Source organism: Salvelinus alpinus, chromosome 1 (genome assembly GCF_045679555.1).
Source record: "Salvelinus alpinus chromosome 1, SLU_Salpinus.1, whole genome shotgun sequence".
Taxonomy (NCBI): Eukaryota; Metazoa; Chordata; class Actinopteri; order Salmoniformes; family Salmonidae; genus Salvelinus; species Salvelinus alpinus.
In genome coordinates this window covers 19,784,446-19,804,841 of record NC_092086.1, presented here as the reverse complement: position 1 = coordinate 19,804,841, position 20,396 = coordinate 19,784,446, and the positions used below count along the sequence as shown (strand labels likewise).

The window sequence follows — 20,396 nt, the reverse complement described above, 5'->3', positions numbered from 1 at the left end:
GTCTACAGACAGCTGTTCCTGTTGTTCACTCAGTCATGGATTGATGTCAGTGGGAGAATAAGTGAAGACCAGACCTATACAGTTGTAATTAATGCTGAAATGACTGAGTCCAACATCTAATGTTAATACTAGAGAACAGTTTATACCATGCAATAATGGCAGCTTCTAACTCTCTAAACATTCACCTGGCAATCCTGCATCCTCATGTAAGGCTACAGTCAACTGTTAGGTCATCTCTGGTTGGTCACAATCCTTCTTATGATAATAAAGCAGGTAAGGATTCTGGGCTCTTCTGTCTTGGTTCAATTTAAACAATCATTATCCAGATTCGCCCCCGTTTAGTGCTGCTAACACTGATGTTCATCAACATGCTCAAATACAAACACTTGTTCTTTAGAATGTTCTTTATTTAATATCCACAATACAGCAAAGCTCTAACTATTCCTCTATTAATCATTAGTAATTCAACTCATTTCACAATAGTAGAGAGACCTAGTCATCATGACAGTATTTCAGATGTTATGTTTTAGAGAACATGATGCTGGTACAGTGAATGCATCAATAGTAACTTGTCATGAGAAACAACCCTCAACAACTATTTGACATTACATTGGTTATTGTCATACTATTCACTGCTGCATTCAGACTTCAGCCCAATATCATCCATGTTGTTAAGATTTTAACTTCTATATTTAACAGCAAAGCAAGGATCAAAACACAACTTAAACGTTCTAACAAAATAACAGCTGCACTCATTGTGAAGCTATAACAAACTACCAGTTGTATTGATTGTCTGAAACTATTGATTTACAGACTACAACTAGTCTTTCTGATCTCTTTCTCAGAGAATGTTGACCCCAACGACACTTTACATGTGAACAGCAGGTCCTTGTCCCAGTCTGCAGTCTGAATGGTCAGATAGCTGCTGATCTGGAAGGTTTTGTCTGGTTGCTGCTCAGCAGGGCTGGTAGAAACATCTTCTGTCACTGATTCACCGTTAGACATCCAGCTGACATCTGCCAACCCCTTGGACTTCTGAGACAGGTTACTAGTCAGACACACCAGTGTTGCTCTGCTGGACTTGAGGTCTTCAGTGGATGGAGGGAACAGGGTCACAGCAGGTGTAGCCAGATCTCCATCTGTAGAAAGTAGTCAACGGATGGGATGAGAAGAAAACACAATGGATACCAGTTTATATTTCAGTACATGTTGGTATCATTACCAATACACCCTGCATTAAAAGCAATTAAATAGAGAACTGCTCTTCCTGATGTTTACAATGATATTGATAGAAGTCATGATACAGTGTTAAAATGTTATTTTCCATGGATCAGAGAGACAGAGACATGTCAGGATACATCATTTACAATATTACTTCACAGTCCTGGAAGACTAAAATGCTAAAAGCTGAATGAAATGTGCAAATTGTTAAAATAAAATAAAAATAATCGAGAAATAAATGTGATTGTTTTAATGTATATTCTGAGAATTTGATCGGGATGAAACACTTTGAGATTAAATATCTCCTTTACATTGAGTTAACAGAAACAGAAGATATTCATGATAAAACATGAACAGAGCAGACCAACCAGAGACATTAACACAGTCATCAAAATGGTTCTGGACTTAAAATAATTTAAAATAATTTACAAACAACAGATAGAATTTAAGCAGGTGCAAAATATTAAGTCAGTAAATATAGTTAACATTTTATGAATTAAAACATAAAACATATCTGACCAACACTATATTAGAAACAAAACATATTCAGTAGAATAAAACATTAGAAGGGTACTCACCAGTAACAATGAGCTTGGTTCCTGGTCCGAATACCACAGTGATTCAGTTTGTATACACAGCCGTACAATAACCTCCTCCCTCTCTCTACTGAGAGGACAGGAACTGAAACATCCCATTTAGACAGAGCTTCACTCTCTCTACTGAGAGGACAGGAACTGAAACATCCCATTCAGACAGAGCTTCACTCTCTCTACTGAGAGGACAGGAACTGAAAAATCCCATTCAGACAGAGCTTCACTCTCTCTACTGAGAGGACAGGAACTGAAACATCCCATTTAGACAGAGCTTCACTCTCTCTACTGAGAGGACAGGAACTGAAACATCCCATTCAGACAGAGCTTCACTCTCTCTACTGAGAGGACAGGAACTGAAAAATCCCATTCAGACAGAGCTTCACTCTCTCTACTGAGAGGACAGGAACTGAAACATCCCATTTAGACAGAGCTTCACTCTCTCTACTGAGAGGACAGGAAATGAAACATCCCATTCAGACAGAGCTTCACTCTCTCTACTGAGAGGACAGGAACTGAAACATCCCATTCAGACAGAGCTTCACTCTCTCTACTGAGAGGACAGGAACTGAAACATCCCATTATGACAGAGCTTCACTCTCTCTACTGAGAGGACAGGAACTGAAATATCCCATTCAGACAGAGCTTCACTCTCTCTACTGAGAGGACAGGAACTGAAACATCCCATTTAGACAGAGCTTCACTCTCTCTACTGAGAGGACAGGAACTGAAACATCCCATTCAGACAGAGCTTCACTCTCTCTTATCAGAGAGGACAGGAACTGAAACATCCCATTCAGACCGAGCTTCACTCTCTCTACTGAGAGGACAGGAACTGAAACATCCCATTATGACAGAGCTTCACTCTCTCTACTGAGAGGACAGGAACTGAAATATCCCATTCAGACAGAGCTTCACTCTCTCTACTGAGAGGACAGGAACTGAAACATCCCATTTAGACAGAGCTTCACTCTCTCTACTGAGAGGACAGGAACTGAAACATTAATTCAGACAGAGCTTCACTCACTCTACTGAGAGGACAGTAACTGAAACATCCCATTCAGACAGAGCTTCACTCTCTCTACTGAGAGGACAGGAACTGAAACATCCCATTCAGACAGAGCTTCACTATCTCTACTGAGAGGACAGGAACTGAAACATCCCATTCAGACAGAGCTTCACTCTCTCTACTGAGAGGACAAGAACTGAAACATCCATTCAGACAGAGCTTCACTCTCTCTACTGAGAGGACAGGAACTGAAACATCCCATTCAAACAGAGCTTCACTCTCACTACTGAGAGGACAGGAACTGAAACATCCCATTCAGACAGAGCTTCACTCTCTCTACTGAGAGGACAGGAACTGAAACATCCCATTCAGACAGAGCTTCACTCTCTCTACTGAGAGGACAGGAACTGAAACATTAATTCAGACAGAGCTTCACTCACTCTACTGAGAGGACAGTAACTGAAACATCCCATTCAGACAGAGCTTCCAGAGCTTGTGCTGTGGTGGAGATCTGTGTTGGCTATACTCGGCCTTGTCTCAGGATTATAAGTTGGTGGTTGAAGATATCCCTCCAGTGGTGCGGGGGCTGTGCTTTGGCAAAGTGGGTGGGGTTATATCCTTCCTATTTGGCCCTGTCCGGGGGTATCTTCGGATGGGGCCACAGTGTCTCCTGACCGACCCTGTCTCAGCCTCCAGTATTTATGCTGCAGTAGTTTGTGTCGGGGGGCTAGGGTCAGTTGGTTATACCTGGAGTACTTCTCCTGTCTTATCCAGTGTCCTGTGTGAATTTAAGTATGCTTTCTCTAATTCTCTCGTTCTCTCTTTCTTTCTCTCTCTGAGAACCTGAGCCCTAGGACCATACGTCAGGACTACCGGGCATGACGACTCCCTGCTGCCCCCAGTCCGCCTGGCCTTGCTGCTATTCCAGTTTCAACGGTTCTGCCTGCGGTTACGGAACCCCTACCTGTCCCAGACCTGCTGTTTTCAACTCTTAATGATCGGCTATGAAAAGCCAACAGATTTATTCCTGATTATTATTTGACCATGCTTGTCATTTATGAACATTTTGAAAATCTTGGCTCTCTCTAATTTTCTCCTTCTCTCTTTCTTTCTCTCGGAGGACCTGAGCCCTGGGACCATACGTCGGGACTGCCGGGCGTGGTGGCTCCTTGCTGTCCCCAGTCCGCCTGGCCTTGCTGCTGTTCTGCCTGCGGTTATGGAATCGCCACCTGTCCCAGACCTGTTGTTTTTCAACTCTTAATGATCGGCCATGAAAAGCCAACTGAATATTATTCATGATTATTATTTGACCATGCTTGTCACTTATGAAAATTTTTGAACATCTTGGCATAGTTCTGTTATAATCTCCACCCGGCACAGCCAGAAGAGGACTGGCCACCCCTCATAGCCTGGTTCCTCTCTAGGTTTCTTCCTAGGTTTTGGCCTTTCTAGGGAGTTTTTCCTAGCCACCGTGCTTCTACACCTGCATTCTAGCTGTTTGGGGTTTTAGGCTGGGTCTCTGTACAGCACTTCGAGACATTAGTTGATGTACGAAGGGCTATATAAAATAAACTTGATTGAACTTGAACTGAAACATCCATTCAGACAGAGCTTCACTCTCTCTACTGAGAGGACAGGAACTGAAACATCCATTCAGACAGAGCTTCACTCTCTCTACTGAGAGGACAGGAACTGAAACATCCCATTCAGACAGAGCTTCACTCTCTCTACCGAGAGGACAGGAACTGAAACATCCCATTTAGACAGAGCTTCACTCTCTCTACTGAGAGGACAGGAACTGAAACATCCCATTCAGACAGAGCTTCACTCTCTCTACTGAGAGGACAGGAACTGAAACATCCCATTCAGACAGAGCTTCACTCTCTCTACAAACATCTCAGGCTTTTTTCTAGAGTTCCTTTTCTTGTGTAACATCATATTCTGCTGTTGGTGTCTGGTCCTTCTGAATCCATCAGCAATATCCATATGATGCAGTTTTGACCTGATGGTGATGATGATGATGATCATAACAAGACAGACAAAATCAGTTTCCTTTCAGACAATGTCTTCTTATAATCTTGTTGACATGTAGGAATGGATGGTTCTTCCATTTCCAGATCTCCCATTGTGTCATGTATATATTGTTATAATAATCACTGACCAACTGATGTTTCTTAGAGTTCACCCCACTGCCACGAATGAAGCAGAAGTGAGTGTATTTGGGGAGGTTTTTCTCATGGTGTATATCACTGTGATATGTTCTCATTGCCATCATGTGTCTGACAATAATACACCACTGAGTCTGTCTACTCCACATTGTTAATAATCAAACAATAATCTGATTTAGACTGATGATTAAATGTACATTTATGAGAGGAGAAACCAGAACCATATTCTACAGAGCTCCAACCAGTGTGGTACCACCTTAACACGTACTGAGGGACTCCTCCTGGAACCTGTTTATACCAACCAGCAATATCATCAACAGTCCCCAGGTTACAGTCCATAGTGGTCATCTCTATTATCAACAGTCCCCAGGTTACGGTCCAGAGTGTCCGTCTCTATTATCAACAGTCCCCAGGTTACAGTCCAGAGTGTCCGTCTCTATTATCAACAGTCCCCAGGTTACAGTCCAGAGTGACCGTCTCTATTATCAACAGTCCCCAGGTTACAGTCCAGAGTGGTCATCTCTATTATCAACAGTCCCCAGGTTACAGTCCAGAGTGGTCATCTCTATTATCAACAGTCCCCAGGTTACAGTCCAGAGTGACCGTCTCTATTATCAACAGTCCCCAGGTTACAGTCCAGAGTGACCGTCTCTATTATCAACAGTCCCCAGGTTACAGTCCAGAGTGGTCATCTCTATTATCAACAGTCCCCAGGTTACAGTCCAGAGTGTCCGTCTCTATCATCAACAGTCCCCAGGTTACAGTCCAGAGTGGTCATCTCTATTATCAACAGTCCCCAGGTTACAGTCCAGAGTGACCGTCTCTATTATCAACAGTCCCCAGGTTACAGTCCAGAGTGGTCATCTCTATTATCAACAGTCCCCAGGTTACAGTCCACAGTGGCCATCTCTATTATCAACAGTCCCCAGGTTACAGTCCAGAGTGGCCGTCTCTTTTATCAACAGTCCCCAGGTTACAGTCCAGAGTGGTCATCTCTATTATCAACAGTCCCCAGGTTACAGTCCAGAGTGACCGTCTCTATTATCAACAGTCCCCAGGTTACAGTCCAGAGTGGTCATCTCTATTATCAACAGTCCCCAGGTTACAGTCCACAGTGGCCATCTCTATTATCAACAGTCCCCAGGTTACAGTCCAGAGTGGCCGTCTCTTTTATCAACAGTCCCCAGGTTACAGTCCAGAGTGGTCATCTCTATTATCAACAGTCCCCAGGTTACAGTCCAGAGTGGCCGTCTCTTTTATCAACAGTCCCCAGGTTACAGTCCATAGTGGCCATCTCTATTGTCAACAGTCCCCAGGTTACAGTCCAGAGTGGCCGTCTCTTTTATCAACAGTCCCCAGGTTACAGTCCAGAGTGGTCATCTCTATTATCAACAGTCCCCAGGTTACAGTCCAGAGTGTCCGTCTCTATTATCAACAGTCCCCAGGTTACAGTCCATAGTGGCCATCTCTATTATCAACAGTCCCCAGGTTACAGTCCAGAGTGGCCGTCTCTTTTATCAACAGTCCCCAGGTTACAGTCCAGAGTGGTCATCTCTATTATCAACAGTCCCCAGGTTACAGTCCAGAGTGGCCGTCTCTATTATCAACAGTCCCCAGGTTACAGTCCATAGTGGCCGTCTCTATTATCAACAGACCCCAGGTTACAGTCCAGAGTGGCCTTCTCTATTATCAACAGTCCCCAGGTTACAGTCCATAGTGGCCGTCTCTATTATCAACAGACCCCAGGTTACAGTCCAGAGTGGCCGTCTCTATTATCAACAGTCCCCAGGTTACAGTCCAGAGTGGTCATCTCTATTATCAACAGTCCCCAGGTTACAGTCCAGAGTGGCCGTCTCTTTTATCAACAGTCCCCAGGTTACAGTCCAGAGTGGCCGTCTCTTTTATCAACAGCCCCCAGGTTACAGTCCAGAGTGGCCTTCTCTACTATCAACAGTCCCCAGGTTACAGTCCAGAGTGTCCGTCTCTATCATCAACAGTCCCCAGGTTACAGTCCAGAGTGTCCGTCTCTATCATCAACAGTCCCCAGGTTACAGTCCAGAGTGGCCGTCTCTATTATCAACAGTCCCCAGGTTACAGTCCAGAGTGTCCGTCTCTATCATCAACAGTCCCCAGGTTACAGTCCAGAGTGGCCGTCTCTATTATCAACAGTCCCCAGGTTACAGTCCATAGTGGCCGTCTCTATTGTCAACAGTCCCCAGGTTACAGTCCAGAGTGTCCGTCTCTATCATCAACAGTCCCCAGGTTACAGTCCAGAGTGGCCGTCTCTATTATCAACAGTCCCCAGGTTACAGTCCATAGTGGCCGTCTCTATTGTCAACAGTCCCCAGGTTACAGTCCAGAGTGGCCGTCTCTATTATCAACAGTCCCCAGGTTACATTCCAGAGTGGCCGTCTCTATTATCAACAGTCCCCAGGTTACAGTTCAGAGTGGCCGTCTCTATCATCAACAGTCCCCAGGTTACAGTCCAGAGTGGCCGTCTCTATTATCAACAGTCCCCAGGTTAAAGTCCATAGTGTCCGTCTCTATTATCAACAGTCCCCAGGTTAAAGTCCATAGTGTCCGTCTCTATCATCAACAGTCCCCAGGTTACAGTCCAGAGTGTCCGTCTCTACTATCAACAGTCCCCAGGTTACAGTCCAGAGTGTCCGTGTCCATTATCAACAGTCCCCAGGTTACAGTCCAGAGTGGCCGTCTCTATTATCAACAGTCCCCAGGTTAAAGTCCATAGTGTCCGTCTCTATCATCAACAGTCCCCAGGTTACAGTCCAGAGTGTCTGTCTCTATTATCAACAGTCCCCAGGTTACAGTCCAGAGTGGATGTCTCTACTATCAACAGTCCCCTGGTTACAGTCCAGAGTGGCCGTCTCTATTATCAACAGTCCCCAGGTTACAGTCCAGAGTGGTCATCTCTATTATCAACAGTCCCCAGGTTACAGTCCAGAGTTGCTGTCTCTCCTTTCCTCACTGTCACAACAGGAGGCTTCTGTGTCACCACAGTCACACCACTGACACCTGGGAAATAAGAAGATGACATGTAGTAAAGAGAAACATACAGACTCATTATTAATAAAACAGGAAATAAAACCTCCAGGAAGTCAGACTCCATACATGTTAGAGCAGTGATGAGAGTGCAGAGTGTCCCCAGCATGTTGTCAGTGTGTGGTGTGAACGGCCCTTACTGTCCAGCTGAGAGAGGAGCAGGGTTGAAGTGTGAGGAGAGGAGAGGCTGCAGGACCCACCTATAAGGAGACAGACAGGGAGGACCAGAGGGAGGAGCCTCTATATCTCACCCTATCAGCTTCTGTAATGATGGACTTCTGATGAATTTATATTACTGTAACTATTCAACTATCAAAAATATATATATATTATATTGGACTAACAAAAACCATATGGGATCATTTTGGTTACACTGAAAAGAGCAGTATTTTGTTTCATGTGAGTTATGTTGGTAAGTTTTCTTAAAATCAGCATGTCGTAATATAGATAATACCATAATAATAATATTATCTGGACCTGATAGTGGGGTTCTGAACTAACAGTAGATCACTAAATGACTGTTGATGTAATATGTCTCTACTGTAAACCAGGGGACTGACTATCATGGAGGTTGTCTGATACATGGAGTCTTCTGTTAGGACTGAACCTTCTGGAATATCACTTTATCATTCATGCTTTGTGACAACTAGGTGTAATTGTTAATGACAACATTCTAGTAAATGTGTGAAGGGTTTTGTGTAAAACACAAGCATGGAATGTTCTCCTACTGCAGACACACTGGTTCAGGATGACTTGACATTCAGTTAGTGTCTATATTCAGAACATCTGAAAGCAGAAGTGAGTGTGTTTGGTGAGGAGGTTTTTGTCATGGTGTATATCACTGTGATACGTACTCTTTAACAGAGCTGTCATATGTCTGACAGTAATACACTGCTGAGTCTGTCTCCTCCACAGAATTAATAATCAAACGATAATCTGATTTAGACTGATGATTAGATGTGAATTTAGGAGAGGAGAAACCAGAGCCATAGGTAGGAGCACTATTAGTGTGGTAGAACCTTATCACATACTGAGGAACTCCTCCTGGAACCTGTTTATACCAATTAGCACCACTATCTTGAACAGTCCCCAGGTTACAGTCCAGAGTGGCTGTGTCTCCTTTCCTCACTGTCACAACAGGAGGCTTCTGTGTCACCACAGTCACACCACTGACACCTGGGAAATAAGATGACATGTAGTAAAGAGAAGCATACAGACTCATTAATAATAAAACAGGAAGTTAAACCTCCAGGAAGTCAGACTCCTTACATGTTAGAGCAGTGATGAGAGTGCAGAGTGTCCCCAGCATGTTGTCAGAGTGTGGTGTGAACGGCCCTTACTGTCCAGCTGAGAGATGAGCAGGGTTGGAGTGTGAGGAGAGGAGAGGCTGCAGAACCCACCTATAAGGAGACAGACAGGGAGGACTAGAGGGAGGGGTCTCTACAGTTAACCAATCACCAAGCCAGGGAGGAACAGAGGGAGGGGACTTTGCAGTTAACCAATCACCAGCTACTCTCGTTGCTCTACATGAAGCCCTGTCTTTATCACTGACTCATATTCTACCTCCATCAAACCATAACTGGAGTTTAATATCCTATACTAGTTCTACATAGGGACAACATAATGATTAGGTATCTTACCCCCCCCCCCTCCTCTCCCCACACAGTTCTGAGAGGAGACAAAATAACCTCTTCATTAAATAAGGGGAAGAGGAGGGGAGGAGGAGGAGGTGGGGAAGCCGGTGTGTACTGGGGGAGTAAGGAAGCAACACATCACTGCCTGTAACTCAGTGTCAGATCTAGAACACGTTCCTGGTGAATGACTCTGATAACTAGAGATAGTAGACATGAAACCATCAGTTTTTTCTGGGTTAGTACGGAAGGATGGCCCGGCGAGACTAGGTGGGACTGAAACCAGTGGTCTGACTGGCGCCAAACTGTGCCTGCTTTAATGTATGTATATCCTGAGTCATTATTGGTGGTACTTTGTCCTCCTCTGGTGGACGTATGACAGAACTGCAGCCTCTATTCTGATCACTGATGCAGAATGTGAAACACCGTAGCATGACGCCGAAAATAGAGGCCGGTGTTCTAGTCTGAACAGTTTAAACCATGTAATAATGGCAGCTTCAAACTCTCTAAACATTGGCCTGTCATTCCTGCATCCTAAGGTAAATTAGAGGCCGGTGTTCTAGTCTGAAATACTTGAATGCTTCTCTCTCCGCCCAGCATCTGGGTCGTTCCACCAATTCGGTGCCTATTGAAAAGTGTAACTTGGTAAAACATTTCTTAGATTTTGTCATAAATAGCACATATTCGCCTTCATAAACAAGGTGTTTTCCCATCTCAAGAGGTTAAATAAAGAATTGACTATAACAAAAGCCTAATAAGTGTCAAATAAAGTAACAGGGTTGATGATTTCTTCTTAAATAAGCCATGAATCCCCTTGTGAGAGGGGTTCTGTTGATCCACAAACACATGGTAACATGTAATGAATCCCCTTGTGAGAGCAGTTCTGTTGATCCACAAACACATGGTAACATGTAATGAATCCCCTTGTGACAGGGGTTCTGTTGATCCACAAACACATGGTAACATGTAATGAATCCCCTTGTGACAGGGGTTCTGTTGATCCACAAACACATGGTAACATGTAATGAATCCCCTTGTGACAGCGGGGAGTGGAAGCTTGTTGTGTGCAAAAGGGAGTAGGAATTGAATGCAAACTTCAAAATGTTGTATTTATTGTAAAAACATTTATATCCTATCTACATTATTCTAAATCTGCTCAGCTTTCCACCACAAAACACCACAACATTTCCAAGAAGAGTAGAACCAGCTCACCTGCTTTTGCAATATGATTTAACTATTAGATGTTTAATGTTTCTTTTGAAAACGATTTAAAAAGGAGTAGTTTAATTAAATATGAATTAAAAAGTAGACTCAGTAAAATGATGTTGCCACGAGTTGCACCGGAGATATTGAGATGGGAGACATGCAACACTTCACCCTCACACCCAGTATCTGCGCATGTGCACGGGTACACTTCACACTGTGTACAGCGTGGTAGCCCGGACATCAAAAGAGCGGAGAGGTTGAGATTTGCGCTTCAATGCACTTTGTTGTTGTGAGAATTGACCCACTAAGCTGTTTACTTTCTGTATCTACATCATATCGCCGAGTCTACCTTTAAAACAAAAGTTCAGCTCACTGTAAGGACCGACGCTGGAGGAGAGAAGCAGGTAAGGGGAGTTGACATTTAATAAGGAACAGACAGGTAACAGGACAGGAACAGCGTCAGCACATGGGTAAACAAGGACATATGACAATTAATGCTGCAGCAGGGAATAGAGCGGGGAACCAGACAGATACAGGGGAGGTAATGACAGAGGTGATTGAGTCCAGGTGAGTCCGATAATCGCTGATGCACGTGACGGTGAAAAGGCAGGTGTGCGTAATGATGGTGGCAGGAGTGCCTAATGCTGGAGAGCCTGGCACCTTCTAGCACCAGGGAGGGGAGCGGGAGCAGGTGTGACAGTACCCCCCCCCCCACCCCCCAACCCCCCCACCCGGCGTCCCACCTGGGCGATCCTGACGGGCCGGCCGAGTCACGGGCGCTGGGCAAGCCTGCTGGCCGTAAATGATGGTGGCAGGATTGCATAATTCTGGGGAGCCTGGCGCCTTCGAGTGCCAGGGAGGGGGAGCGGGAGCAGGACACAAAGTTGACCTTAAAATGGATGACAGACGTAAATGAATCACTAATCACATAAATAATTAAGGGAAAGGGGGATACCTAGTCAGTTGTTTGTCAAAGCAACAAAATAACTATGGCTTCACAATGTTGAAACTTAGAGATATTTGTGGATTAAGTCTCAGAGGGACATATCAAAGTGCTGCATTTTGGCAGTTTAGCACCTCTTTATTCAGATAAAAAATCTGATTTATTGAATTTTCCATGTGGTCTATATTAAAGGGCACATCATTTAATATAACAGGCTTTTAAAATTCAATTTTGGTGCACAATTTCACCTTAAAATATCAAAGGAAACTCTTTGTGGAACGACTCATCTTTTCCTTTCTGTCCCTGCTTCTCGTCTCCAAGGATCCCTCTTTCCACTCCACATCCCTCCGTCCTCCATCCCCTCTGCAACTTCACTCCATCTTTACACCACTGGGCTGGGATGCCATCAGCTCATTATCTTCCCGTAGCGTGTGGCTGCTTTCCCTCGTAACCTGGGATACAGATGCTACTGGAGAACCTTACCAGGGTTGGTGGATTCCCTGACAGGGACCTTCTTGGCTGAGCTTGCAGTAACTCAAAGCTTCCTTGAATCATGCCACAAGTGTGAGGCACTGTGCTCCTTTGTGATCTGTTCCAACGCAGTCGACTGGGTTGGGTCAAGTTTCACCAATTCATTGTAGAAGGACAGGCACTTCTGCCAGTTGTAATTGACATGCTCTCCGTGTGGCTGAGAAAGAGTAGAGAATCTATATTAAGGTATTATATGGAGTTAGAAAGCATTTAACAGAATAATTCAAATACATTAAAATGGTACAGCCATAAATAAATATTCCTTTCAGTCCAATTCTACCTGGGATGCTACTGGCTGTGATATTACTCTCGGTTCAGCATTAACACTTATAGAGCAGACTCCCCACGGGCAGATTCAGGTGTCTCAGGCTCCTATTCAATTCCTCCTGTGAGTGGAATGCAGGCGTGGGAGGCAGGGGTGGACATTCTGGACGCTTTTCTGCATATTGGTCACTGGCCTTATGGTATGTGAAGTCAATGCTGTTTATCCGCTTTGGCTCAAGGTTCCTCCGAGTCCCTGCATTCCATTGCCGCTGCTCATCTGAGCAGGCTATGCCAGTTAGCCCGCTGGACACTGCATTCTGTTGTTACTGCTCATCTGAGCAGGCTATGCCAGTTAGCCCGCTGGACACTGCATTCTGTTGTTACTGCTCATCTGAGCAGGCTATGCCAGTTAGCCCGCTGGACACTGCATTCTGTTGTTACTGCTCATCTGAGCAGGCTATGTCAGTTAGCCCGCTGGACACTGCATTCTGTTGTTACTGCTCATCTGAGCAGGCTATGCCAGTTAGTCCGCTGGACACTGCATTCTGTTGTTACTGCTCATCTGAGCAGGCTATGCCAGTTAGCCCGCTGGACACTGCATTCTGTTGTTACTGCTCATCTGAGCAGGCTATGCCAGTTAGCCCACTGGACACTGCATTCTGTTGTTACTGCTCATCTGAGCAGGCTATGCCAGTTAGCCCGCTGGACACTGCATTCTGTTGTTACTGCTCATCTGAGCAGGCTATGCCAGTTAGTCCGCTGGACACTGCATTCTGTTGTTACTGCTCATCTGAGCAGGCTATGCCTGTTAGGTCACTGGACACTGCATTCTGTTGTTACTGCTCATCTGAGCAGGCTATGCCAGTTAGCCCGCTGGACACTGCATTCTGTTGTTACTGCTCATCTGAGCAGGCTATGCCACAGTTAGCCCGCTGGACACTGCATTCTGTTGTTACTGCTCATCTGAGCAGGCTATGCCAGTTAGCCCGCTGGACACTGCATTCTGTTGTTACTGCTCATCTGAGCAGGCTATGCCAGTTAGTCCGCTGGACACTGCATTCTGTTGTTACTGCTCATCTGAGCAGGCTATGCCACAGTTAGCCCACTGGACACTGCATTCTGTTGTTACTGCTCATCTGAGCAGGCTATGCCAGTTAGTCCGCTGGACACTGCATTCTGTTGTTACTGCTCATCTGAGCAGGCTATGCCAGTTAGCCCGCTGGACACTGCATTCTGTTGTTACTGCTCATCTGAGCAGGCTATGCCAGTTAGTCCGCTGGACACTGCATTCTGTTGTTACTGCTCATCTGAGCAGGCTATGCCAGTTAGCCCACTGGACACTGCATTCTGCACCTGTGATAGAATGTTTGTTACAAGAAGACATTCAGAGAAAATCCCATTATTAACAATTGTGTGACTGAGGACTATGTGATCAACTTAATCAAAACACATGCAAGTTTCATCATAAACTTACCTTGCTATTGTTCCCAATGAGATGAGGCCACTTCTACTTACCATACTTTAGGCATTACCCCCAACCACAATGATATTTTACAAACCTTATTCACTCAGAAAAACAATAACACTAAAGACTAATAACACTAAAGAAATACATGTGATGCTGACATGTTTAAATAACTCACCTGGACTCCATAAACCTACCTTGCTTCCCCAACATGAGATTTGACAGGATACTTACAGATTCCCCACATTAATACGGCAGTTCTGTTGATCCACAAATACATGTTACAATAATAATAAATCATGACATTCTCCATTCAGCTTCCATCCAACAAAACGTTGGGTCTAACTGCTATGTTAAGCCTGACTCTTTTATCATTCTTTGTCTAGATAAGGCAGTATTGCACACTTTCATTAATAAAAGGAACAAAGAAAATAGGCTATAAACATCAATTACAAGAGAAAGTAACGCTGAGAATGATCATAGATATAATCTGAGAACTCTATCATAAAGTTAGCCTATGGATTATAGTAACTGTTACCACAACACATGTAGGCTGAAATGCAAGTGACTTTGCTTATTTACCTACCTTCCACAAAATTGAGGCTGCATGACTTTCCAAGGCCAGCGATGCAAGGACATCCAGCCGTCTCTACGGATCCGTTATTGGATACAAGTACCCAAGCAGAGTGGTAGGAGCTGATTGATTGGCTGGGCTGAACATCAGCCTTCAAAAATACCAATCCTTTTCCCTCCTCCTGGTGAAGAAGAACTCGGCCCACCTTACCACTGTGGAGGTACTGATAGGCCTTTTTCATAGTGGAACCATCCGCTCCCAAGGAGAGCACCAAGTAATTAAGATTGTCCCCATACGTCATTTCATTCACCCAATTATTAATCATGGATGGATGGGGTACGGTGATACCATCCGACCTCCGAAGAGCCATTTGTGTGTGTTCCCAAATGTGAGCCATGTTTTGTTTTTGTTTATTTGTTAAAATGTGTTAATGATGCACGTTTGTTAATTATTAGCTAGCCACCGCTCTGAGGTAATTCACTAGCATTGAAGGTAGTTGTAAAACGGAAACACAATCGCGTTCGAATGGAACTGGGTCAAGTGGGCGGGGCTACATAAGGCCAATAGCTGCCTTAATTTTGCCGGACCCCAGGAAGAGCTAATGGGGATCCATAATAAATACAAATACCTTAAATACAAATACAAATACATGAGTTAAAGTACTATCCATATGATGCAGTCTTTATATGATGATGATGGTGGATGTGATGATGGTTGTGATGATGATGATGGTGATGATGATGGTGATGATCACAACAAGAAAGACAACATTCATTTCCTTTCAGACAATGTCTTCTTATAATCTTTTTGACGTGTAGGGATGGATGGTTCCTCCATTCCCAGATCTCCCATTGTGTCATGTATGTGTTATAATAATCACTGACCAACTGCTGTTTCTTAGAGTTCACCCTCTGCCACGCATGAAGCAGAAGTGAGTGTATTTGGTGAGGAGGTTTTTGTCATGGTGTATATCACTGTGATACGTACGCAAAAGGAGAGTCATTTCGAGTCTGACAGTAATACACTGCTGAGTCTGTCTCCTCCACATTACTGATTATAAACTGATAATCCTTATCAGACGTGGCTTTAGATGTGAAACGATCAGAGGAGAAACCAGAACCATATTCATCAGGAGAGGCCTGAGAATGGTGAAACCTTAACACATACTGAGGAGCTCCTCTTGGAACCTGCTTATACCAGATTACATAATAACTTTCATCTTTGGTGATGTCACAGTGAAAGGTGGCAGTCCCCTTTGTACTGACAGTCAGTACTGAAGGTGTCTGTGTCACTGCTTTCTGGCAACTGACATCTGAGGGAATTAAATAAGACATTTCATCATACATGAATTAACAACTTTTAATGACTTTTTTTGATTCATGTTGAACATATAGTAAATTCCTTACATGTTAGAGCAGTGATGAGAGTGCAGAGTGTCCCCAGCATGTTGTCAGTGTGTGGTGTGAACGGCCCTTACTGTCCAGCTGAGAGATGAGCAGGGTTGGAGTGTGAGGAGAGGAGAGGCTGCAGGACCCACCTATAAGGAGACAGACAGGGAGGACCAGAGGGAGGGGCCTCTACAGTTAACCTATCACAAAGCCAGGGAGGACCAGAGGGAGGGGACTTTGCAGTTAACCAATCACCAGCTGCTCTCATTGATCTACATGAGGCCCTGTCTTCATCACTGACTCATATTCTACCTCCATCAAACCATAACTGGAGTTTAACATCCTATACTAGTTCTACATAGAGACAACATAATGATGAGTTATTCAATATGAGTCCCAAATATCTCCCTAATCCTTTTATAGTGCACTACTGTTGACCAGAACCCAATGAGCCTTTGTCAAAAGTAGTGCACTATAAATGGAATAGAGTGCAATTAGGGACATAGTCTCAGTTTTTGTCCTCTCCCCCCACACACACAGTTCTGAGAGGAGATAAAACAACCTCTTAATTTACATGAAGCTATAAATAAGGGGAGGAGGGGAAGCAGGTGTTCTGGGGGAGAAAGGGAGCAACACATCACTGACTGTAACTCAGTGTCAGATCTAGAACACGTCCCTGGTGAATGACTCTGATAACTAGAGATAGTAGATATGAAACTATCAGCTGGTCTTTGGGTGGGACTGAAACCAGTGGTCTACAGACAGCTGTTCCTGTTGTTCACTCAGTCATGGATTGATGTCAGTGGGAGAATAAGTGAAGACCAGACCTATACAGTTGTAATAATGCTGAAATGATACTGAGTCCAACATCCAATGTTAATACTAGAGAACAGTTTATACCATGCAATAATGGCAGCTTCTAACTCTCTAAACATTCACCTGGCAATCCTGCATCCTCATGTAAGGCTACAGTCAACTGTTAGGTCATCTCTGGTTGGTCAGAATCCTTGTTATGATAATAAACCAGGTAAGGATTCTGGGCTCTTCTGTCTTGGTTGAATTTAAACAGTCATTCTCCAGATTCACCCTCATTTAGTGCTGCTAACACTGATGTTCATCAACATGCTCAAATACAAACACGTGTTCTTTAGAATGTTCTTTATTTAATATCCACAATACAGCAAAGCTCTAACAATTCCTCTATTAATCATTAGTAATTCAACTAATTTCACAATAGTAGAGAGACCTAGTCATCATGACAGTGTTTCAGATGTTATGTTTTAGAGAACATGATGCTGGTACAGTGAATGCATCAATAGTAACTTGTCATGAGAAACAACCCTCAACAACTATTTGACATCACATTGGTTATTGTCATACTATTCACTGCTGCATTCAGACTTCAGCCCAATATCATCCATGTTGTTAGGATTTTAACTTCTATATTTAACAGCAAAGCAAGGATCAAAACACAACTTAAACATTCTAACAAAATAACAGCTGCACTCGCTGTGAAGCTATAACAAACTACCAGTTGTATTGATTGTCTGAAACTATTGATTTACAGACTACAACTAGTCTTTCTGATCTCTTTCTCAGAGAATGTTGACCCCAACGACACTTTACAGGTGAACACCAGGTCCTTGTCCCAGTCTGCAGTCTGAATGGTCAGATAGCTGCTGATCGTGAAGGTTTTGTCTGGTTGCTGCTCAGCAGGGCTGGTAGAAACATCTTCTGTCACTGATTCACCGTTAGACATCCAGCTGACATCTGCCAACCCCTTGGACTTCTGAGACAGGTTACTAGTCAGACACACCAGTGTTGCTCTGCTGGACTTGAGGTCTTCAGTGGATGGAGGGAACAGGGTCACAGCAGGTGTAGCCAGATCTCCATCTGTAGAAAGTAGTCAACGGATGGGATGAGAAGAAAACACAATGGATACCTGTTTATATTTCAGTACATGTGGGTATCATTACCAATACACCCTGCATTAAGAGCAATTATATAGAGAACTGCTCTTCATGATGTTTACAATGATACTGATATAAGTCATGATACTGTGTTAAAATGTTATTTTCCATGGAACAGAGAGACAGAGACATGTCAGGAAACATTATTTATAATATTTCTTCACAGTTCTGGAAGACTAAAATGCTAAAAGATGAATGAAATGTGCAAATTGTTCAAATAAAATACAAATAATTCACAAGCAAGTGGGATAAAAAAAAGTATGCATTTGTCTAAGAAATTGAGCAGGATAAAACACTTGAGATTAAGTATCTCCTTTACATTGAGTTATATAGACAACAGAAACACAAGAAAAGCATGATAAAACACGAACATCCCGGACCAACCAGAGACATTCACACAGTCAAACTGTTTATAAAAAATGTACAAACAACATACGAGACAAGATTTAACCAGGTACAAAATATTAAATCAGTAAATATAAACAATATTTTATGAATTAAAACATATAAAAATAATAATATCTTAACAACGTTATATTAGAAACAAAACATATTCTGTAGATGAAAACATTAGAAGGGTACTCACCAGTAACAATGAGCTTGGTTCCTTGTCCGAATACCACAGTGATTCAGTTTGTATACACAGCCGTACAATAACCTCCTCACTCACTACTGAGAGGACAGGAACTGAAACATCCCATTCAGACAGAGCTTCACTCTCTCTACTGAGAGGACAGGAACTGAAACATCCCATTCAGACAGAGCTTCACTCTCTCTACTGAGAGGACAGGAACTGAAACATCCATTCAGACAGAGCTTCACTCTCACTACTGGCCGTCTCTATCATCAACAGTCCCCAGGTTACAGTCCAGAGTGGCCGTCTCTATTATCAACAGTCCCCAGGTTACAGTCCAGAGTGGCCGTCTCTATTATCAACAGTCCCCAGGTTACAGTCCATAGTGGCCGTCTCTATTATCAACAGTCCCCAGGTTACAGTCCAGAGTGGCCTTCTCTATTATCAACAGTCCCCAGGTTACAGTCCAGAGTGGCCGTCTCTATTATCAACAGTCCCCAGGTTACAGTCCATAGTGGCCGTCTCTATTATCAACAGTCCCCAGGTTACAGTCCAGAGTGGCCTTCTCTATTATCAACAGTCCCCAGGTTACAGTCCATAGTGGCCGTCTCTATTATCAACAGTCCCCAGGTTACAGTCCAGAGTGGCCTTCTCTATTATCAACAGTCCCCAGGTTACAGTCCAGAGTGTCCGTCTCTATTATCAACAGTCCCCAGGTTACAGTCCATAGTGGCCGTCTCTATTATCAACAGTCCCCAGGTTACAGTCCAGAGTGGCCTTCTCTATTATCAACAGTCCCCAGGTTACAGTCCAGAGTGTCCGTCTCTATTATCAACAGTCCCCAGGTTACAGTCCAGAGTGTCCGTCTCTATTATCAACAGTCCCCAGGTTACAGTCCATAGTGGCCGTCTCTATTATCAACAGTCCCCAGGTTACAGTCCAGAGTGTCCGTCTCTATTATCAACAGTCCCCAGGTTACCGTCCAGAGTGGCCGTCTCTATTATCAACAGTCCCCAGGTTACAGTCCATAGTGGCCGTCTCTCCTTTCCTCACTGTCACAACAGGAGGCTTCTGTGTCACCACAGTCACACCACTGACACCTGGGAAATAAGAAGACGACGTGTAGTAAAGAGAAACATACAGACTCATTATTAATAAACCAGGAAGTAAAACCTCCAGGAAGTCAGACTCCTTACATGTTAGAGCAGTGATGAGAGTGCAGAGTGTCCCCAGCATCTTGTCAGAGTGTGGTGTGAACGGCCCTTACTGTCCAGCTAAGAGATGAGCAGGGTTGGAGTGTAAGGAGAGGAGAGGCTGCAGGACCCACCTATAAGGAGACAGACAGGGAGGAACAGAGGGAGGGGCCTCTATATCTAAGCTTATCAGCTTCTGTAATGATGGACTTCTGATCAATTTAAATTACTGTGTTACAGATACAGGTATCCTGTGTGTGTGTATCCTGTATGTGTATTTCTTTTCTCTCCTTCTCCCCTCACAGGTGGCAATCATCATTCCCCAATCAGTCACCAATCAGTCGCTAATCAGAAGACACCTGCTCCTTTTCTCTTACCCTATCACATTCCCTTTCCCTTGGTTTAAAATCCTGTCAGTTGTTTTCTCTGGAGTTCGATCTCTATGTCATGCAATCTCGCTCTAGTTCTCTTGTGGTTTGCAACTACATGTCACTTTGTCTGTTACCCTGTGAGTATTGTTTTGTTATGGTGTTTGACTGTTTGTTTGATGGTGGGAAAAGGGGGTACCAAGACAAGTCGCCCATGGGCATACACTACCTGTAGGAATAC

At 43.9% G+C, this 20,396-nt stretch overlaps 1 protein-coding gene, 1 long non-coding RNA gene and 1 gene segment (V, D, J or C); all 3 read right to left on the bottom strand.

Annotated features, from left to right (window-relative positions):
• Window positions 1–386: 386 nt before the first annotated feature.
• On the bottom strand, window positions 387–9,438 carry LOC139571055 (immunoglobulin lambda-1 light chain-like). 2 transcript variants are annotated; one of them, XM_071393551.1, is made up of 4 exons: window positions 9,318–9,438; window positions 8,899–9,224; window positions 1,800–1,833; window positions 387–1,139 (listed from the first exon to the last, which is right to left on the bottom strand). In XM_071393551.1, the coding sequence occupies exons 1-4, from the start codon at window positions 9,355–9,357 to the stop codon at window positions 808–810; spliced, it is 732 nt and encodes a 243-aa protein (XP_071249652.1). In that variant the 5' UTR covers window positions 9,358–9,438; the 3' UTR covers window positions 387–807. The 2 variants fall into 2 exon arrangements, 1 of the variants encoding a protein (XP_071249652.1); XR_011674230.1 differs by lacking the exons at window positions 8,899–9,224; window positions 9,318–9,438 and adding an exon at window positions 8,118–8,201 and having other exon boundaries at window positions 1,025–1,139; window positions 1,800–8,021.
• Window positions 9,439–11,629: 2,191 nt separating this feature from the next.
• Window positions 11,630–13,134, bottom strand: LOC139571165 (uncharacterized). The gene is made up of 3 exons (XR_011674249.1): window positions 12,640–13,134; window positions 12,077–12,516; window positions 11,630–11,774 (listed from the first exon to the last, which is right to left on the bottom strand). It is a non-coding gene; the product is annotated as an uncharacterized lncRNA (long non-coding RNA).
• Window positions 13,135–17,193: 4,059 nt separating this feature from the next.
• LOC139571142 (Ig lambda chain C region-like) lies at window positions 17,194–19,845 on the bottom strand. The segment is given in 2 exon segments: window positions 17,194–17,943; window positions 19,791–19,845. Coding segments are annotated over 2 exon segments (372 nt in total).
• Window positions 19,846–20,396: the final 551 nt, after the last annotated feature.